General features: G+C 44.2%; 1 protein-coding gene across 2 annotated transcripts in view; it reads left to right on the forward strand.

Annotated features, from left to right (window-relative positions):
* Positions 1-16,633, forward strand: part of rabgap1l (RAB GTPase activating protein 1-like) — a 92,968-nt gene continuing 76,335 nt past the window's right edge. Inside the window, exons 1-11 of one of the 2 annotated variants that reach the window (XM_085250991.1) lie at positions 1-145; positions 5,101-5,327; positions 5,657-5,816; positions 7,404-7,608; positions 7,766-7,940; positions 8,744-8,901; positions 9,276-9,386; positions 9,916-9,982; positions 10,068-10,170; positions 11,459-11,625; positions 15,144-15,273. In XM_085250991.1, the coding sequence (XP_085107117.1) occupies positions 5,190-5,327; positions 5,657-5,816; positions 7,404-7,608; positions 7,766-7,940; positions 8,744-8,901; positions 9,276-9,386; positions 9,916-9,982; positions 10,068-10,170; positions 11,459-11,625; positions 15,144-15,273 (1,414 nt within the window). In that variant the 5' untranslated portion in view covers positions 1-145; positions 5,101-5,189. The remainder of the gene's footprint in view (positions 146-5,100; positions 5,328-5,656; positions 5,817-7,403; positions 7,609-7,765; positions 7,941-8,743; positions 8,902-9,275; positions 9,387-9,915; positions 9,983-10,067; positions 10,171-11,458; positions 11,626-15,143; positions 15,274-16,633) is intronic. The other variant, XM_085250992.1, reaches the window with a different exon arrangement.

The following is a 16,633-nucleotide window of genomic DNA, read 5'->3' on the forward strand; positions in this document are numbered from 1 at the left end:
CTACAGCCAGACTATAGGAGCACGGCGCATGCGTGAGATAACGCTAAAATTCCAAACCGGAAAGCGAGTGATTCCCGAGTGATTCATCTCAAACACACACGATCTTCGTTGCAACTCCAGCAGGCAACTCTGAGGCTCAAAACAAGTAAGTTGACAGCTCTCTTATCAACACTTGTGATCATCGCACTGTCACGTTTACCTTCACAAACTACACGAATGGCGCTTTCCTTCTCCCCCCCTCATTTTCCCTCCGAGTAGTGGTCTGAGTGTGTTGGACTTCGAGCTGGTTAGCGTTAGCCAAACTTAGCTTTAGCTGTTATATGTAGCCTGTCACGTACAGGTACTGCAATGTAAACCCTGCCTTCACCTTTTTGACAACTGGCTACTTGTCTCGAGTTGTGCTGGTGACAAGTTTGTGTTCGTGTCAGCGTGGTGTTAGTGGCTCTGTGGATAAGTTAGCCCGCCTGTCGTTTGCGCTCAGTTAGCTAGTGAAGGAAATCTGTTCGCTTTACAAATGTGTGTTTGACAGCAGCTGAGATGCGTTTCTGGCGTAATGCCATGTCGATGTCGTTCAGCTGTCGTTAAACTGCTGTTTGAAGAAGAAAGCTGCCAAGTATGGCGAGCTAGCCTGCGGTGGTGGTGATACGGGCCTGTAGTCATCATCGGTGAGAGGAGCAGTAACAGTTTACTGCAGTAATTAACGAGAGAATTTCCCCTTAACACGGGAGAAAACATTTCTGAGTGTCAAACCACAAACACTGCCAGGTGAAGGCGGTGCAAAGATCTCCGAGCCAACACCTGAACGTGTCTTATTCAGAAAGCTTTAGCTAAGTGTTCAAACTAATGTGTCTGTACTTGGTCCCAGCTGCTGTTCCCCTGTCTGTCAGCTCCAGGATGACATCATCAGTACAGGACTTTATCCACAAACCGCAGCTGGATGTGTGAGATGGCGCTAGGGGTTTAAAAGATGTAAATGATAAGGGTTTGCTCTGTGAGAGAACACGGGGAGGAGGTGCGATGATACTGCTGTTTTCTAGTTGGCAACATGAGAGGAATATCATGTTTCGTGGCCAGCTGGAGAGGAAAACAAGTGAAGTGGTGTGTCAGTGTTTTCTGATTAAAGGCAGCACGGTAGCATGGGGGTCAGCCTCACAGCAGAGCCAGGTTCTAACCCTGGTGCCAGTGTACACTCTGCATGATCTCCCTGTGTCTGCACGGGGTCTGTCCCCGGGTACTCTGGCTTCCTCCCACAGTCCAAGGACAGGGACTCGGTGGGGTTCGGTTGATCGGTGATTCTAAATGTGAGTGCAGCTGGTCGTCTGCCTCTCAGTCCTGCGACACACTGGTGACCTGTCCAGTGTGGACCCCGTCTTTATGCTCCATCCTCCCCAACAACCCTGAATTGGATAAGCAGAAGAGAACGGATGATTAAGGAAAGAGCCGGGCTCTTTACTACAAAGGACATCTAATGCCTTTGTTTGTAATTCTTTGCAGATTCACCAGTGAACTCGTGGGTGCTGCTGTGTGAAGCAGCTGATTATCACGTCCTGATATGCATTTTTATTTTCTGTTGTTTTTAGCTAGATCCACGTGTCTCCTGGGACTGGACTTGGCTTCATCATTGTTATTGTGATACAAACGTCCGTTTTTCATGTGTTCCTGTAAAAAGCGTTGTTTCCTCAAATACAACGTTATTGTCCCGTCGTCCGAGTCAATAAAGCCGCTTTTACTGAGTACCGGGGAACTGCACATAGTTCCTCAGATTCAGAGTAATTCCCAGTTGGAGTTAACAAAATATTTTGGGGTTTTTATTTGCCACGTGGGATGTGTGGAGTCATCAGATGGGAGTCTTTATGGGGAAAAGACTTAACTAGGACAACCTGTAACAGAATCTTTTTGGACATACAGGCACACACGTATAACGTGATAACTGTCAGATTAATCAGTGATAAAAAGATTGTAAAATTTTATTGACATGGAGAAAAACGGGTAGTATTTAACAACAATCAAGCTTCTGTATGCTTTAACTGGCGTAGGCTGTTAAAGCATACAGTAAACTGGAATAAACAAGTGACAGGCTGGGCTTTGTCCCTGGCTTCAAACCAAGGGTGTTTCTTTGGCTTACTTTAAAAAGTGTTTTAACACAGCGGCCCTGAAAGCTAACCAGTATAACTGGAACAATTGGCCCTTTAGATTTACTAAAAAGCTCTTGATGTGCTGCTGTGATGTACAGTGTTCAGCACATGTTGTCTCAAAGGTACACTGAAGTGTGAAACCCTGAACGTCCTGCTGGTTGAGGTAATTTTGAAAGTGCTATAAACAAAAACGTACAAGTTGCATGAAAATAACTGTGGTGTCAGACCTAACGGGAAGTGATTCAGTGACAGGTGTCAGGTGTCACTTTCACCAGCAAACTCCAGAGCTCTTTAACTTAATTTTGTCTGTGTGGAGATGTCTCAGTCATGTTCAGATGTCAGACCTGGCTCTGGTTACTTGTATCAATGAAATCAATCAGCTTGCCCTGCTGGCCTTACAGGAACATGGATACAGGGAAATGAACTATTTGTCAGTGTGAATGCCACACCCAAATCCTAGAAAGAGACTACCTGGTCAGACACGAGACACCTGTCCAACACGTACCCAGTTAGCAGTTTTTATATGCTTGATTATAACACAGGTGCACTGGCTGAAATGTAGATGCAGGCAAATGACTGCACGTAAAGGAAACACGGCTTATCTGCTCTTAAAATAGTAACCCTAACCTAACGCTTTCAATGTATTATGTTTTGTACCAGGTTAACAGGTTTGCTGTGGTGCAATGGCAGGTTTATTCAGCGCGCTGATGGCACTTAATCTTTCTGTCAATGACAGGAGGCAAAGGAGCAGACGGCAGGTTGGCCACGTCGTCTAAAACACAATAAGTTATGCGATGGAGACATGTTGCAATGATAGCTGCAGCTAAAGATGCCAAAACACATGGAAGAGCTGGGATTAGACGAAGCCAATCCTCAAATGAAGTGTCACGAGTGTTTGTGTCCACCATCCTCCAGGACGTGGGGTCAGGTCACACGCTGTAGATAAAAATGTTGTATCTGCGATAGAGCAGCAGGGTCCTCACTCACCCTTACAGACATATTGTGGCTGGTGAGCCCAGCTCATGTGGGCGCAGTCTGTCCAACCCACTGGCAACTCACAGTTTCCATGCAGGCAGTTGTTGGTATCATCCGGGACAGTGCTGAACAGGCTGGTAATGACTGGGTGCAGATTTCTGGAAGGGACGTTTCAGCCCGAGCAGAAACGGCACAATGTGTAGGAAGTAAGGTTTGAAATGACCAACTGGCTTACTGATCTAAAGTTAGATCATGATTGATAAATTAGTCAGCAGTCATAAGCTTTTTTTTTTTTTTTAACCTCAGAAGCTTCTTAAATGTTTGGTTTTATTTATGAAAGATTTTGTTGACAAATACAGGAGAGTCTGTGCTGCTTTGTCTATACCCGACTGTTTGTGTGGAGCATGCAGACTTGTACTTGCACAGTGATGATTAATAGTGTGTGATTCAGCATGAGTAAGTCCGACACAAGCAAAGGAGGCTTTTGCTATAAATGACAAACTTTCTCAGTGCTGTCTGTGTTTCACTGGTTCTTCTCACTGCAGCTACTTCCGTAAGCCAGTCGATGGGAGTGTCGTCTGTGCTTTGTGTAACTGAATAAGTCTGAATGGAGCACATGACCCTGTTGCTTTTCTAGTGCTTGCTTGTGTCTGTGTGCACATGCATGTATGAATATAATTTGCCTGGGTTAGCGTGAATGAGTGCCTTCTGTCTGCATGTAATCGTTTCACTCTGTGTGAATGAATAACCTCTTTCATTACTATGACGATGTGCATTTGCCAATTTGAAGGCTTGGGTCCACCCTGCACCTCGCCCCCGAGCCCCACAGTGTCATCATAAATGCAGCAAAACCCCGCTAGATACAATAGATTTAAACGATGCATTGGTGTTGGGTTTGCCTAAGGTGACGTCTAACTTTATGAAGTTTAAAATGATACAGAAAAACACATGCAGGTTACAATTATACAAAACAGAGAAAAGTTTCAGTTGCATATTTAAACTAATTAATTTTATGCTGTTTAGCTGCAGATAATAGAGCAAATGGTTCACTGATTCCCAAAATAGTTTCCTTTTTGGGAGTCAAGTGTGACCGGCTGTTTTTCAGCTCGGCCTGACTGCTAATGAAGGTGTTACCTTTTATGTAAACAGTTGCACAAGCGTAATTGTGCGCTGAAGAATGCGAGTGTGTTATCTGCGCTTGCATATAACCGCATATCAACGAGCTCTGCATGTGGCATGCTCCTTTGTGTTGTTCAACAACTCCCAGGGTGTGACATGCAGGGCTGGCACAGAGGTCCAGACTGTGTTTGTGGGTGCTTGTGGTTAACACACGTGTCCACAAATGCAAAGTAAAAAGGGCATTGGATAGAAACGAATGCTAGCCTAACAAGAAGTAATCACCAGCCAGAGTAATCTGTTGTTTAGCTAGCAGGAAAAACTCAATTGTGCTGAATCACAGCCCATGAGGTTTGCTCCATAAAAGGGTGTGAGGGAAGTAGTTTAGAGATGACTGTCAATATTTCTTTGGTTATGACAGAGTAGTAGTGCAGCAGAAAGAAAGAAAGGGGCTGAATGATAAAGATGCCCGAGTTCAGCATGTTTGTCTTAAACATGTGGACATTAAGGAAAGCCCAACGAGCCCGTTCAGCTGCCAGCCTGGCCCGTCAGCGACGCTCTCAGTGGCACATGAGAGATTTAAGAGATTTTAATCACACCCCAAGGGCATGCAAACAATCTTAGGAATTTAGCAACTGCAGATCTGAGGTTAAGTTTACAGATTTTCCAAACTACTAGGCAAGGATTAAGTCAAAGATGATAAGGTGCCTGGATTAGGGTCTTGAAACTTTATGTCTTGGGTTGCAAAACTGTGGTTTCGTGTTGCCTTGTGTGTTTAAATGCATCGCAGGCTTTCAAAATCTAAATGCTGTTTACCAAACTGTAAGAAGAGCAGCTGAATGGTCTTGTGTTGCTCTGTTCGTTGTGTATGCAGGATACCTTCCTTTGGAGCTGGGCACACAGGAGGGAAGGGGAGAGCTTCACCCTGTTCTCCCTGGCCAGCCCTCAGGAAAGCGGCTAGCCATGGATGACAACTCCTCACTGGGCAAAGTCAGCAGCTCCACTGAGTCCGTGGCCACCGTCACTAGTGAGGAGTTTGTTCTGGTGCAGTCCAGCTCTGCAGGCTCACCGCAGGGCTCCGAGGGAAAACCAAGACTCAAGGTCGGAACCGCATATGGATGCAATTTCATATTTAACCGATTTCTTTTTTTGGCTGCCTGGAAGCTGAGCACATTTGAGCATCATTGTCCTTCTGGTTTTACAAATCCGCTTTTTGCTGTGCCTGGGTTATCACCAGTTTGATTAGTTTTATCCCCACTCATCGGGACTGTTTATACCTGCATTTGTATGTAATTCTGTGGATGTCAGCTGATTAAATCCGTTAAAGACAGACCTCTTTGTTTGGTTTGTCACCTTTGCTCCACCCCGTTTTCATCTCTCCTTGTTCCTCTTTAAACTTTCACATTCTGTGTTGCTTCTTTCTCACTAAGATGTCTTGGAATGGGAGTGAACAGCTGGAAAAAGCTATGGAGGAGGTGTTGGATGATGATGATGAAGTGAAGGTGGAGAAGAGCAATGTGGAAAAGATGGAGAAGCACAAGGAACCAGAGAGCCGAGTCCTACAGACCCAGCCTGCAGGTACACATTCAGGTCTGTTTTTTCCATTCTCCCAGTCGCAAAGCATTGATATCAAGTTAAGTGTATAATATACTGTAACACTGATACTTGGACATTTCCAGTATTCTCCTGAAAGGTAACTTGTTTAATCAAAACGTACCAATGTCATTGTTACTGGATGGATGGTGTATACGGTCGTCATGTTCTGTAAAGCTTATCTTTATAACGTCGTGGGACAGTGATTATTATTTATTGCAGTGATGTGAACACACTCAGTGTTTGTTCGCTGTAAACGCTGCAGAACAAAAGAAGTAATGTTTCCACATTCTTGCTTTGAAAACATTAATTTGTGTGCTGCACACACACAGGTGTGTGTATTCATAGCTGCCTACCCTAACCATCAAACATGACTGCCTAACCTAACTGTAACCCTGACACAAAAAACACATTTTGAGTCTGAAAAATGTCTTCAAACTTGTGTTAGCAGAATTTTGTCCCCATAAGGGCTGTCGGCCCCACGAGCATGGTAAACCTCCAATTGTTGGTCCCCACAAAGATATGTAAACACACACATCCAGTTTTAATGATATCAGATTAGCAAGGCTGCTATCTGAACTCTGATGTTGCTTTAACCATGTGTGCATTAGCAAGGACATTTTGCTTTGTACATGGAGGAAAGAAAAACTTTCGTTAGTAAAGAAATGAATATTTATTAACCTTAAATATGCTCTCTTAAGGAGAGGTCAATGAGTACAGAAGTAAATCAAAGCAGAGATATCGACTTAGGTGACGTTTTATATATTTAGAAAGCTAAAATTATTATTATAAATATATATTTTGAACTTTCGGATGTTGCCACTTCTGAGACTTTGACCCTTGATACTGATACTTTGGTTCAACAAACACTCTGAAGCAGTGTTTACACTTCCAGCCATTAGCTGACAAAGGTCCTTGTTGGAACACAACGTCAGGCTGGTTTTTAACCTGCCAGCTCCGTGGTGAAAAGCTCACGGGACGGCAGTGATGTTTAAAGTGTGCAGATTATAGTGCAGAACATTCACGACTGCTGGGTTCCTCGTTCCCTTGGCTAAACCACACGGGATTATTTCCATGCTTTGGCATGTCTTGATGTTTTGGCAGCCAGTGAGTGCAGGGACCAACCGATGGGCCACATTAAACATCTTCACTGACACCCACCTTACACGTACAAAACAATATTCAGTCCCATAAATCCATACTTTGTTCTTATTGTTTCGTTCATTTTCCAAGCTGCCAGTGATTCTGAAGCAGTGTTGCTGCACAGCTGCAGAGGGAGCGAAGAGGAATTGGTTTGCATGATGTAGCATAAGAGCCACTCAGCAGTGGAAGTCCAGCTGCAGCTTGCATTGTTCTGCTTCCTGTTTGCAGAGTTTCAAAGTTCCGGGTTAAGTCCTTTTAGAGAAGAACCCCCCCCACCCCACAACTTCCTGTATCACTCTTCCTCACCTTCTTTTCATCTTTACTTCTTCTCAGTGTTTTTGTGGTTTCCTCTCTGCTATTTTTACATGCTAGTGAAACAGCTGTTATACTGACACGGTCAACAGAAAAATAAACACCAAAAACCTTCATGTCCGTTCACAGAAGCATGTCCACCACCACAAAGCCCAACGGTCCTGGAGGAGGACAGTGTGCAGTTCAACAAGCTGTCCTACCTGGGTTGCACCTGGGTCAAAGCCCCTCGTAATGAGGCGGAGGCACAGAGGGCCATGGCCACCCTGCGAGCTGAAAGCGCCATCCCCATCCCCATCACGCTGCATGTCCCCTGTGGTCCTGAGGGCTCTGTCAGGTCAGCCAGACTGTACAGATAAGTGAGATGAAGTGAAACGTAGACCTAGTGATGAAACTCGTTAGAGGACGCTCCTGTTTATGTACATCACAGATGAATACATTTATAAGTCTGTGCTTTTACACTGAAAGTCTGAGAATGAATTGTGAATCTCCAGGGTTGTGGACCAGGCTACAGGCATAGAGATTGCCTCCTTCCCGATCTACAAGGTGCTGTTCTGTGCTCGAGGTCAAGAGGGCTCTGTGGAAGGTGACTGTTTTTCCTTCACCGAGAGTTACCGGAGCTCGGAGGACTTCCAGATTCATGTTTTCTCCTGCCACATCAAGGAGGCTGTGAGTTTTCTACTTCTTGTGACAAACTGCAGCATCAAACGTATTTTACTCCACAAAGACCCTCCTGTTGATGCAGCCAATGAAATAATTGATTAATTGACTGCTTTGAGCAGACACCAACATAATATTGTACCTTTACTGACTGACAGACAGACACTGACGCACTCTTCCTACAGCCTGCAAGGTTTTTGACCATTTCATGATATTCCATATTTTTGGGCTGCAAACTATGGCTGTCTTAGAACGGCTGTGAGATGTGTGGGTTGTCGTGTTGCAGTGATTTACCCACATAGTGTAACAAAATGGAAAAGTGAGCGCTGTACTCTTTAAAGAGAAGTGTGAATGTTGGGTTGTTGGACCTTTTGTGTTGTCCAGAAGCTGCAGACGAGGGTTTCGCGAGCAGCTTGGAGGTGGTTTGCATGTTCTACCTACACACAGACTCTAAAACAAGAACTTCACTGGACGACTGAAGGTTCAGCACATTTTTAGGGCTTTTGCAGCCGTGCAAGTTGAGAGGTGCTCTGAACAGGAAATCATGTTATTACAAATATTTTGTTTGTGTTTTGTATATGTGCTGTATTTTGATGTAAACATACCACGGAATTAGAAGTACTGACACTATTCAACCAGCTGAGGGCGCTGTTGTCTTTTTTCTTGCTCGGCTCTTCATTTGTGTATACAGAGTTATTTATTTGATATCTGTAGCTGATCCATACGTGATCACTCATGCTGTCTTTTTAATCATCTTTACCTGCAAAGCTTCCTCCGTCACTGACCATCTTCTCTTGTCCTCGTCCATCCAGGTCAGTCGTATCTTGTACAGCTTCTCTACGGCCTTTCGGCGTTCTTCACGACCAGCAGACATCAGAGACACGACGCTGTCCAGTCCACCTGACGGTGATCTCTATACCTTCACTGTTACATTGGAGATCAAAGAGGATGATGGCAAAGGCAACTACAAGTACATGATCACACGTGCAGAAATACACCTGCATTTCTCCTCTCTTCATCACAGGACTGTCAGGATGACAGATGTTGGGAAAGATTTAATGTATTTTATCACCTGCAAAGAGCATAAAGCTGATAATCTTAAATCATCTTATTACACGTAGAGATCAATTTTCATTTTCATGCTGTCTTCTGGTTTCTGAGATGGGATGAAGTGAAGAGACTGAACGGAGGACTTGTAATGTTTTGTCAATCACGCTCAGATTATTATAATTTCCCCAGAGAAAAGATCAGGAAAATAAGTTTACAGATGGCACTAACATGAGCATTATTGCACATGCAGTCATCTGGACTTGTGTAGTAATTCATCCTTCTTGCTCCCTACAGCCCCGTGCCCAAGGACAGAGAAAAGTTCTACTTCAAGCTGAGACAGTCCGTCCAAAAGAAGGTCGTGGTTTCAGTCCAACAGATGTGTAACAAGGAGCTGGGCATCGAGAGGTGAGCAGCACCCCGCTGCACTTATTCCCCGATCTCCTTAAATGTAATCTTAGCCTTCAGCTTTTAGTCCACTGTCACTTCAGGATAAGTAACAGCATTACAGATTTTATGGAAGTCTTATTGGTTAAGCTCCAGTGTGAGGAGACGTCCTTAAATGGTCATGTATGCTTGTCTGGGTCCTCCGGGGGACAGCGAGCAGCAGTCGGAGCTGTGCGCTGTTATAGTCAAAGCAGGCAGGAGTTACACAAATATTCAGTGCATGATAGAAAGTAGTTTCCTGTTCTAACTTTTCTTCATTCTGGCTGTTGGAGTTTGTTCTGGTGGTTGTTAATCATTGTTCACCAACACCATCTTACTGAGTTACTAAGCTTTAGCATTTCATACCGTGTAAAAGTGCAGTTTGACTCATTGAGCTGTTTGCGTCGCCCGGTTTCTTGCCCGTCTCGACTCTGCAGACTGAATGCAGGCTGCATCTGTGCAGCTCGCTGATATTGATTTGTGGATTGAACTTCCTGCGTCTTCCCTCCAGGTGTTTTGGGATGCTGCTGAGTCCAGGACAGAAAGTCTGCAACAGTGACATGCATCTACTAGAGATGGTGAGTAGCACAAACTCTAACTCGGCTCGCTGTGAAACCAGAAGATTGTTACAAGAAAATAATCCACCAGTTAATCCGTACGCAGGAATCGATGGGGAAGAGCTCTGACGGGAAGGCCTACATTATCACAGGAACTTGGAACCCCAACATGGCGGCCTTTCAACCACTGAATGAAGACACGCCTAAAGGTTATTACTCCTTTTCTTTCTTTTCTCCTTCTAGCTTGATGTGACCTGTTTTAGTTTGTAGAGGATAAAGTTTCAACACTGATCCGAGATACTTTATATGTTGCAAAGCCAACAACCGGGCTGCGTTTGCATTCTTGCCCTGAAAACGCCGCACAGCATAACAGCCCACGAGTACCTGTTTACTAGCCTTACAAACATGTGTATAAAATAAAAATACAAATGCAACAGGATTTATTTCCATACATTACTGTCGGTGCGACTGCTAAAAGCTCAAGGTCACATTTGGGAAAGCGCTCGCACTGGAGTGGGTGTGATAATTGCCTTAATCCATTCTGTGCTGTGTGGAAGCTGGCCGTGTGACCTACGGCTTGGCATGTTTTACATGTGGACGCATAAACAAATTGTGTCGAGCATCAGAGGTAACTGAGCTTTGGACGCTCACAAGAAATCCAATTAAAAGCAGCTTTCTGACTTGTCCTGCAAGTGAAACCTGCAGGTTTTAATGCAAGTTGATGTTGATGGAGGTAGTGAAGCTGAGCTCTGTACAGCTGAGCATCAATCTAGCTCTGTGCTAATTTTTAGTGACGTGTGGAGCCCTGTGCCGACCCTTTAAAAAGACAGATTAGAGGAAAATCGTATTTGAAACGTCTCATTATCGTGCAGTTTGTAACGGTGTGGAAGTCTCGGTGCACGTGAGGCTTATGGACTTCTTTTAATAACAATCTGTGCAGTCAGGAGACTTAATCAACCATAGCTCAACTCCCTGCTGTGACGCTACGTCTCTTGCCTCGTTGTCCTTTTGTCTCCAGAACAGAAACATTAAGTGATTTGTTCATTTGGAGCTTTTTGTTATGAAGATGTTGTTGCATAAATCGAAACATCAGTTTAGAAGTGGTTGGTTAAGCTTTGGGTTTAGTTAGTAGTGTAAACTTTTCACTGAACAGTTGAACTTGCAGACATGTTGGGAACTTGGAGTGCTTATCCACCAGGGGGTGTGGCCTCCCTGCAGGATGTGTGGATTGTCTGCCTCACAGTAGAGCCCAGCACATGTGCATGTCTGGATTCATTGAGTGAGATTTGACTGAAGTTGCTGTTGTCTGTTTTCTGGGAAAGGGGAGCTGATGTGACGTGCCTGGTTTACCATTTAAAAACAATGAGAACACACCGATGCGCTGAATGCTTTGAAAGCTGAGCTATAGCTGACCGGCTTAAATGTCACCTGCAACTCTGCAGCTGTAACAAAGAAAGAGACGGCACCAGTGTCTCATCATGCTTGCTTTTCCTGCAGATAAACAGGTCTTTATGACGGTGGCGGTGGACCTGGTGGTGACCGAAGTGGTGGAGCCAGTTCGCTTCCTGTTGGAAACTGTAGTCAGGGTCTATCCGTCAAACGAGCGCTTCTGGTACTTCAGCCGCAAGACCTTCAGTGAGACTTTCTACCTCAGACTCCGACAGGTATCTTTACTGAAACTTACAAAACCTCCCACATGTGCTTGTTTCCTTATAACAGGAGAGTGTGTAGATGACGTCAAAGCTTATCTGACAGACCGACTGTAAAATGTCAACGGACTGCTTCTTGTATGGAACTTTTCTACACAGGCACTCAAAACACTTCATACAGGCACTTTTTTTTTTTTTACACTTTAGTGTTTTTTGTTGAGCATTAATAATCTGATTACTTCAGTATCTTGCCCAAGGTTACTCTGGCATGCAGACTGGAGCAGCCAGGGATCAAACCACCAACCTTCCAATCGGTAGATGATCTGCTCTCCCTCCTGAGCTACAGCCGCTCCGTAACATGAGACGTGGGTTTGTTTGATCGGATACTTTAAGGGCAGTATGTAATAGTTGGATTAGGTGGCTGAACGACATTCAAGATGAGATTTTATTATTATCCTTTTGTATTAGACACATTATTTACATTATTTTATGCACTTAGAATTTCAAATAATGTCCCAGTTTGAGTGGATGGCAGCTCGGGAGGTGAGTGGAGGTGGTCAGACTGAGGGGAAAAACGCACCTTCACTGATCAAATAAGCTAAAGGTCTGTGTTATAATGGTACTAATGTTTCATCTGCTAACTCTTTCCACTTGAACAGCTCCCAGTTTTCCTCCACGTGTAGTCTTCCTGTCTTATTAATAACTGCGTGACTATAACGAACATCAGAGTTTAAGTGTCGGATCTCTCCGTGCTGTAAAATTATACAGTAGACTGTGATATGTAGCGCGTGTCTGGATACACTGTCAACCTTCTCAATGCTGAATTAACAGCAACTTTGCCAAGTTTCTTCTCATTTGATCTTATTGCAACTAAGGAACAGAACCATGGTTTGTTGGTGCCATCGCTGATTAAAGATGAGCTGCACGCTTCCTGTGTGAGGTGTTGGGGAATGTTTCAGACATTTTTGCCCTCTGGAATTCCCAATGACATTTCTTTGTTTAAAAAAAGTGCATCTTCACGCACCTCCCGCCCACAAAGGCGCTCCCGTCTGAGCGTTTGCTGCAGTTAAGCTGCAAGCTTCTGCTCCCTTGTTAAAAAGCGGATCACTTTTAGTGGGCCGTGGGGAGCTGGCGAAGCAGCGGAGTGTGGGGAAGGCTGGGATTGTGGGAGCTAAGCAGAGACTGTCTCATTATGTGCACGTGGGTAATTAACAGCAGCGGTTTGACTCGTCTGCCTGATTGCCTCTCTAGTTATCTCCTCAGTAAATGGAAGAGTGTTGGACTGGTGCTGTGGTTAAGAACTAATTAAAAGATAATATTGTGTGGAGGCTTTTGCACAAGATGGCAATCAGAGGTGACAGACATGCATATAAAATATGCAGTCCTATTGTCATGTTTTTGCCAAGAAAATTGAGCATCTGAAACACCAAAGAGTCAGTTCCTGTGTGTGCTTTACTAAAACAACAGGCAGCAAACCATCGTGCTGTAGGCTGGATGATTGGGCCGAATCCAAGATTAGTTCAAGATTGAGTTCCATGAATGAGTCCATACTAGACTTTAAAATTTATACAATTTCTTTTCCTCCCCGAAAGCAATAATAACAATTTACAGCAGTTAAACGATCAGCAGAGAGCGCATGTAAACGTTACAGTAGAATGCAAACAGGTTTGGGTCAGAATTTGCGTGAAACTTGGACATGGAGGGGTGCTGGTGCATTGATCCACTGCTGTGGAAGTCAAACAGTAAAAAACATTTATTGTGTCTACATCTTTAAAAAAAAATCAGCATCAGAGGTTTGTAATTGTAATTGTGCAGGTCCTGTGGCCAAGTGAAGGTGAACTGGAAGTTTTTGGGGAAACCTTTCACTTCCTAAATTCAGTTAAAGTCCTGGAAGTAAAAATCAGATCCGTTTTAAATGGATGGCTCCTAAACCAAGATAAGGATCCTAACACACATTAAAAATCTACAATGATTGACTTTACTGAAGATTTTGGCACAGGCCTCGATCCACTAACTGGACCTCCGTATAGTCCTTCAGAACCAGAACCCTTTGGCAGGAAGATGGGTAGTTAAAGAATCATTAGTAAAGTACTCGCTGTGCAGTGTATGGAAGTTTCCGCCACAAAAGGATCCATAACTCGAAATTTCAAGTTAATAAATCGAAATTTCGAGTTAGCGCTGCCAATCAGTAATCTACGTGACTGACGTCATTTCCTCGTTACCCGGAAGCTGAAGCCCTCAGCTACAAATGCTACAGCTAAGCTACCGGTATTACATCCAGTCATGAATGCACAGATTGCTGAGTGTTTTCAGCCTGGCTTCAAAAATGATCCTTGTGTTATTAGCAGAATCACACGGCGTTACAGCCAACGCACTCTCGAAAGAGCCAGCTTGTTGCGACCCGGTTTTGAGTGCGCGTTCCTCTGCGCCATGTGCTTCCGGGTAACAAGAAAGTGACCTCATTCACGTAGATTAGTGATTGGCAGAGCGAACTCGAAATTTCGAGTTAAGTCGATTTTTTTTTTTTTTTTTTTTTTTTTTTAAATGAATTTTATTTATTTTTTTTACTGACATAAACGGGCTTCCATAGCAGTGTCCTCAAACGTTGTTCATTTATTTAAAAACTGTAAAACATGAAATTAAAATGATCTTGCTGAAAATATGAATGATTTTTTCTCCTTCATTGATGGAACTGTGGAGTGGGAGCACTCACGCTCGCATGGAAAAAATAAAGTGAGCCCGTAAAAGCTTTAGGTAGCCTTCAGAAAGTGTTGGGACTGTGAACAAAGAGACGATCAAAGCTCGTAGATGGTAAATGTAGCAAAGACTCTTTGCTATGTTTGCTACATTTGCACGGGACTGGTGCTTTCCTCACATCCTAACATTCAGCAAACAGTAACATTTGGCATGGAGATGTTCTTCCTTTATATATCAACAGTCTGACTTAATCCCCGCTTTCATTATTTTCCTATAATCTCTTCCTGTTGGTGCTGTTTGTGCAGTGTGGCTTCTTTGGCCCAAATTTCACTTCAGATTTTATCATTGTTAATAATTTATCCTGTGGGGTTAACTATTCGCTGGCAGAGGCCAAAGCAAATTATCTTTCCTCGAGTTTTCTCTAAAAATAGGCCAGGCTTCATATTCTCTGCCAATTTGTGCTGTGAGTTGGTCATTAGACACCGTGCAAGTGGGCCGATCAATACAGCTCATTGATCCGTTCTACCAGGTGGTGGAGCGCGGCAGCGGTGCTCGAGTGAATGAACGGCCCAGAAATCAACATCAGCTGCTTGTGACACCGAAGGTCGAGCTGACGACGTCTTTGTTCTCTCTGCATTTCTTCAGTCTGTTATGATGCTTTTCTTTTTTCCAGGTGTCGTTAACGTTGTACTTTAGTAATATTACACTCTAGATTTAACATAAATAATTGAACATGTCATTTCTACAATTCTACAGTGTAGCACACATTTTGATACAGGAATCCCCCCCCCCTTTTTTTACACAACCTGACATTATTTGTCTGTGTGTTTACCCAGCAGGCACCAGAGAGGGGGGGTCAGAGTGACGCTATGTACGAGGTGGTGAGTCTCCAGAGGGAGATGGAAAGAAGCAATGAAGAAAAAGGACGCCTAGCATCACCCACTGAGGAAGAGGAGGCAGATGAAGGTACTGAGGTGTCTCTCTTTCGCTCTCTTTTTGGCTCTTTTGGCTTTAAATATTCGTTGGGCCATTCAAATGCAGTGTGAGACGTCTTTATTTCTCCTTCTGTCAATGACGGTGTGCTTTAACTCTTATTTAGAAAGCCGCCTCAAAACCACAAAAATGGAAAAAATGTGCCCTTTGTTGTTGAAGTCCTTCGACATGTTGGTGTAGCTGCACGTAACGATGTGTAAGTCCAAACTGACTTTTACCAGCCACACACTCGACGTGTTTCTGTGGCAGCCACAAGCCACGTGATTCTTGTGATGCAACACATTTTATATACTCGTTACATTGAGACCAGTGGGAGGCAAAGATGCATTCTTTCTCCCTTCCTCTTCCTTCTGGCCATTGGACTGCAATAGACCAAGATGTCTTTGGGATACCTTGGCATCCACCAACACGTCTGAAGGACCCTGCCTGTGCAGATGATCAGCTCTGTTGGCTCACATCTGGAAGAACATGAAGACCAGGACATCAAGCTTGGGGCAAGAGGCGGCCAAAGTGGGCTTGGAGGTCAGCGGGAACAAGCGAGGTCATGTATTTAGTATTTTAGTATTTATTTATTGTCATTGTCAGAGAACAATGAAATTGCATTTGGGGCTTCCGTACAACCTGTAAATAAAATAATGAAGAAAATAATAAATACCCCTTAAAACCCAAGTGTAAATATTTAACCCAGTGTGACTCCAGTGCAATAAGACAATCCTTAGCAACAACATGAGAACATGACAAGTAAACATGAGAACCTGACAAGTAAGTTCATTGCTATTAAGAAGTTGGATATGGTTATTGTCCGTGAGAGGGGGGCAGAGAGTTCAGGAGCCTCACAGCCTGTGGATACAGGCTGTTGGCCAGTCTGGATGTTCTGGCCTGTATAGACCTGTACCTTCTCCCTGAGGGCAGCAGATGGAAAAGGTGGCGCGCAGGGTGATGTTGGTCCCGCAGGATACTGTGCACCCTCCTCAGACAGCGAGTGGGGAAGATATTACTGATCTCTGGCAGACTTGTTCCAATAATTCTGCCAGCTTCTTTCACCACCCGCTGGAGTGCTTGCTGATCGGCCTTGGTGCAGCTGGGGAACCACACTAGAAATCCATACGTCAGAACGCTGCTGATGGCACAGTTGTAGAAGTTCAACATCAGAGATCTGGGAATGTGTGCGCTCCGCAGTCTCCTCAGGTAGTAGAGGCGCTGTTGGGCCTTCCGTACAACTGAGGTGATATGGTTGCCCCAGGACAGGTCCTCGGTCACAGTTACCCCCAAGAATTTAAAACTGCTCACCCTCTCCACCGCCTCACTGCCAATGAAGAGAGGCAGATGGTTG

The sequence above is a fragment of the Mchenga conophoros genome, linkage group LG17, assembly GCF_057382185.1.
Source record: "Mchenga conophoros isolate Kocher_MC1m ecotype Shallow Benthic linkage group LG17, M_conophoros_male_GT1.1, whole genome shotgun sequence".
Lineage (NCBI taxonomy): Eukaryota > Metazoa > Chordata > Actinopteri > Cichliformes > Cichlidae > Mchenga > Mchenga conophoros.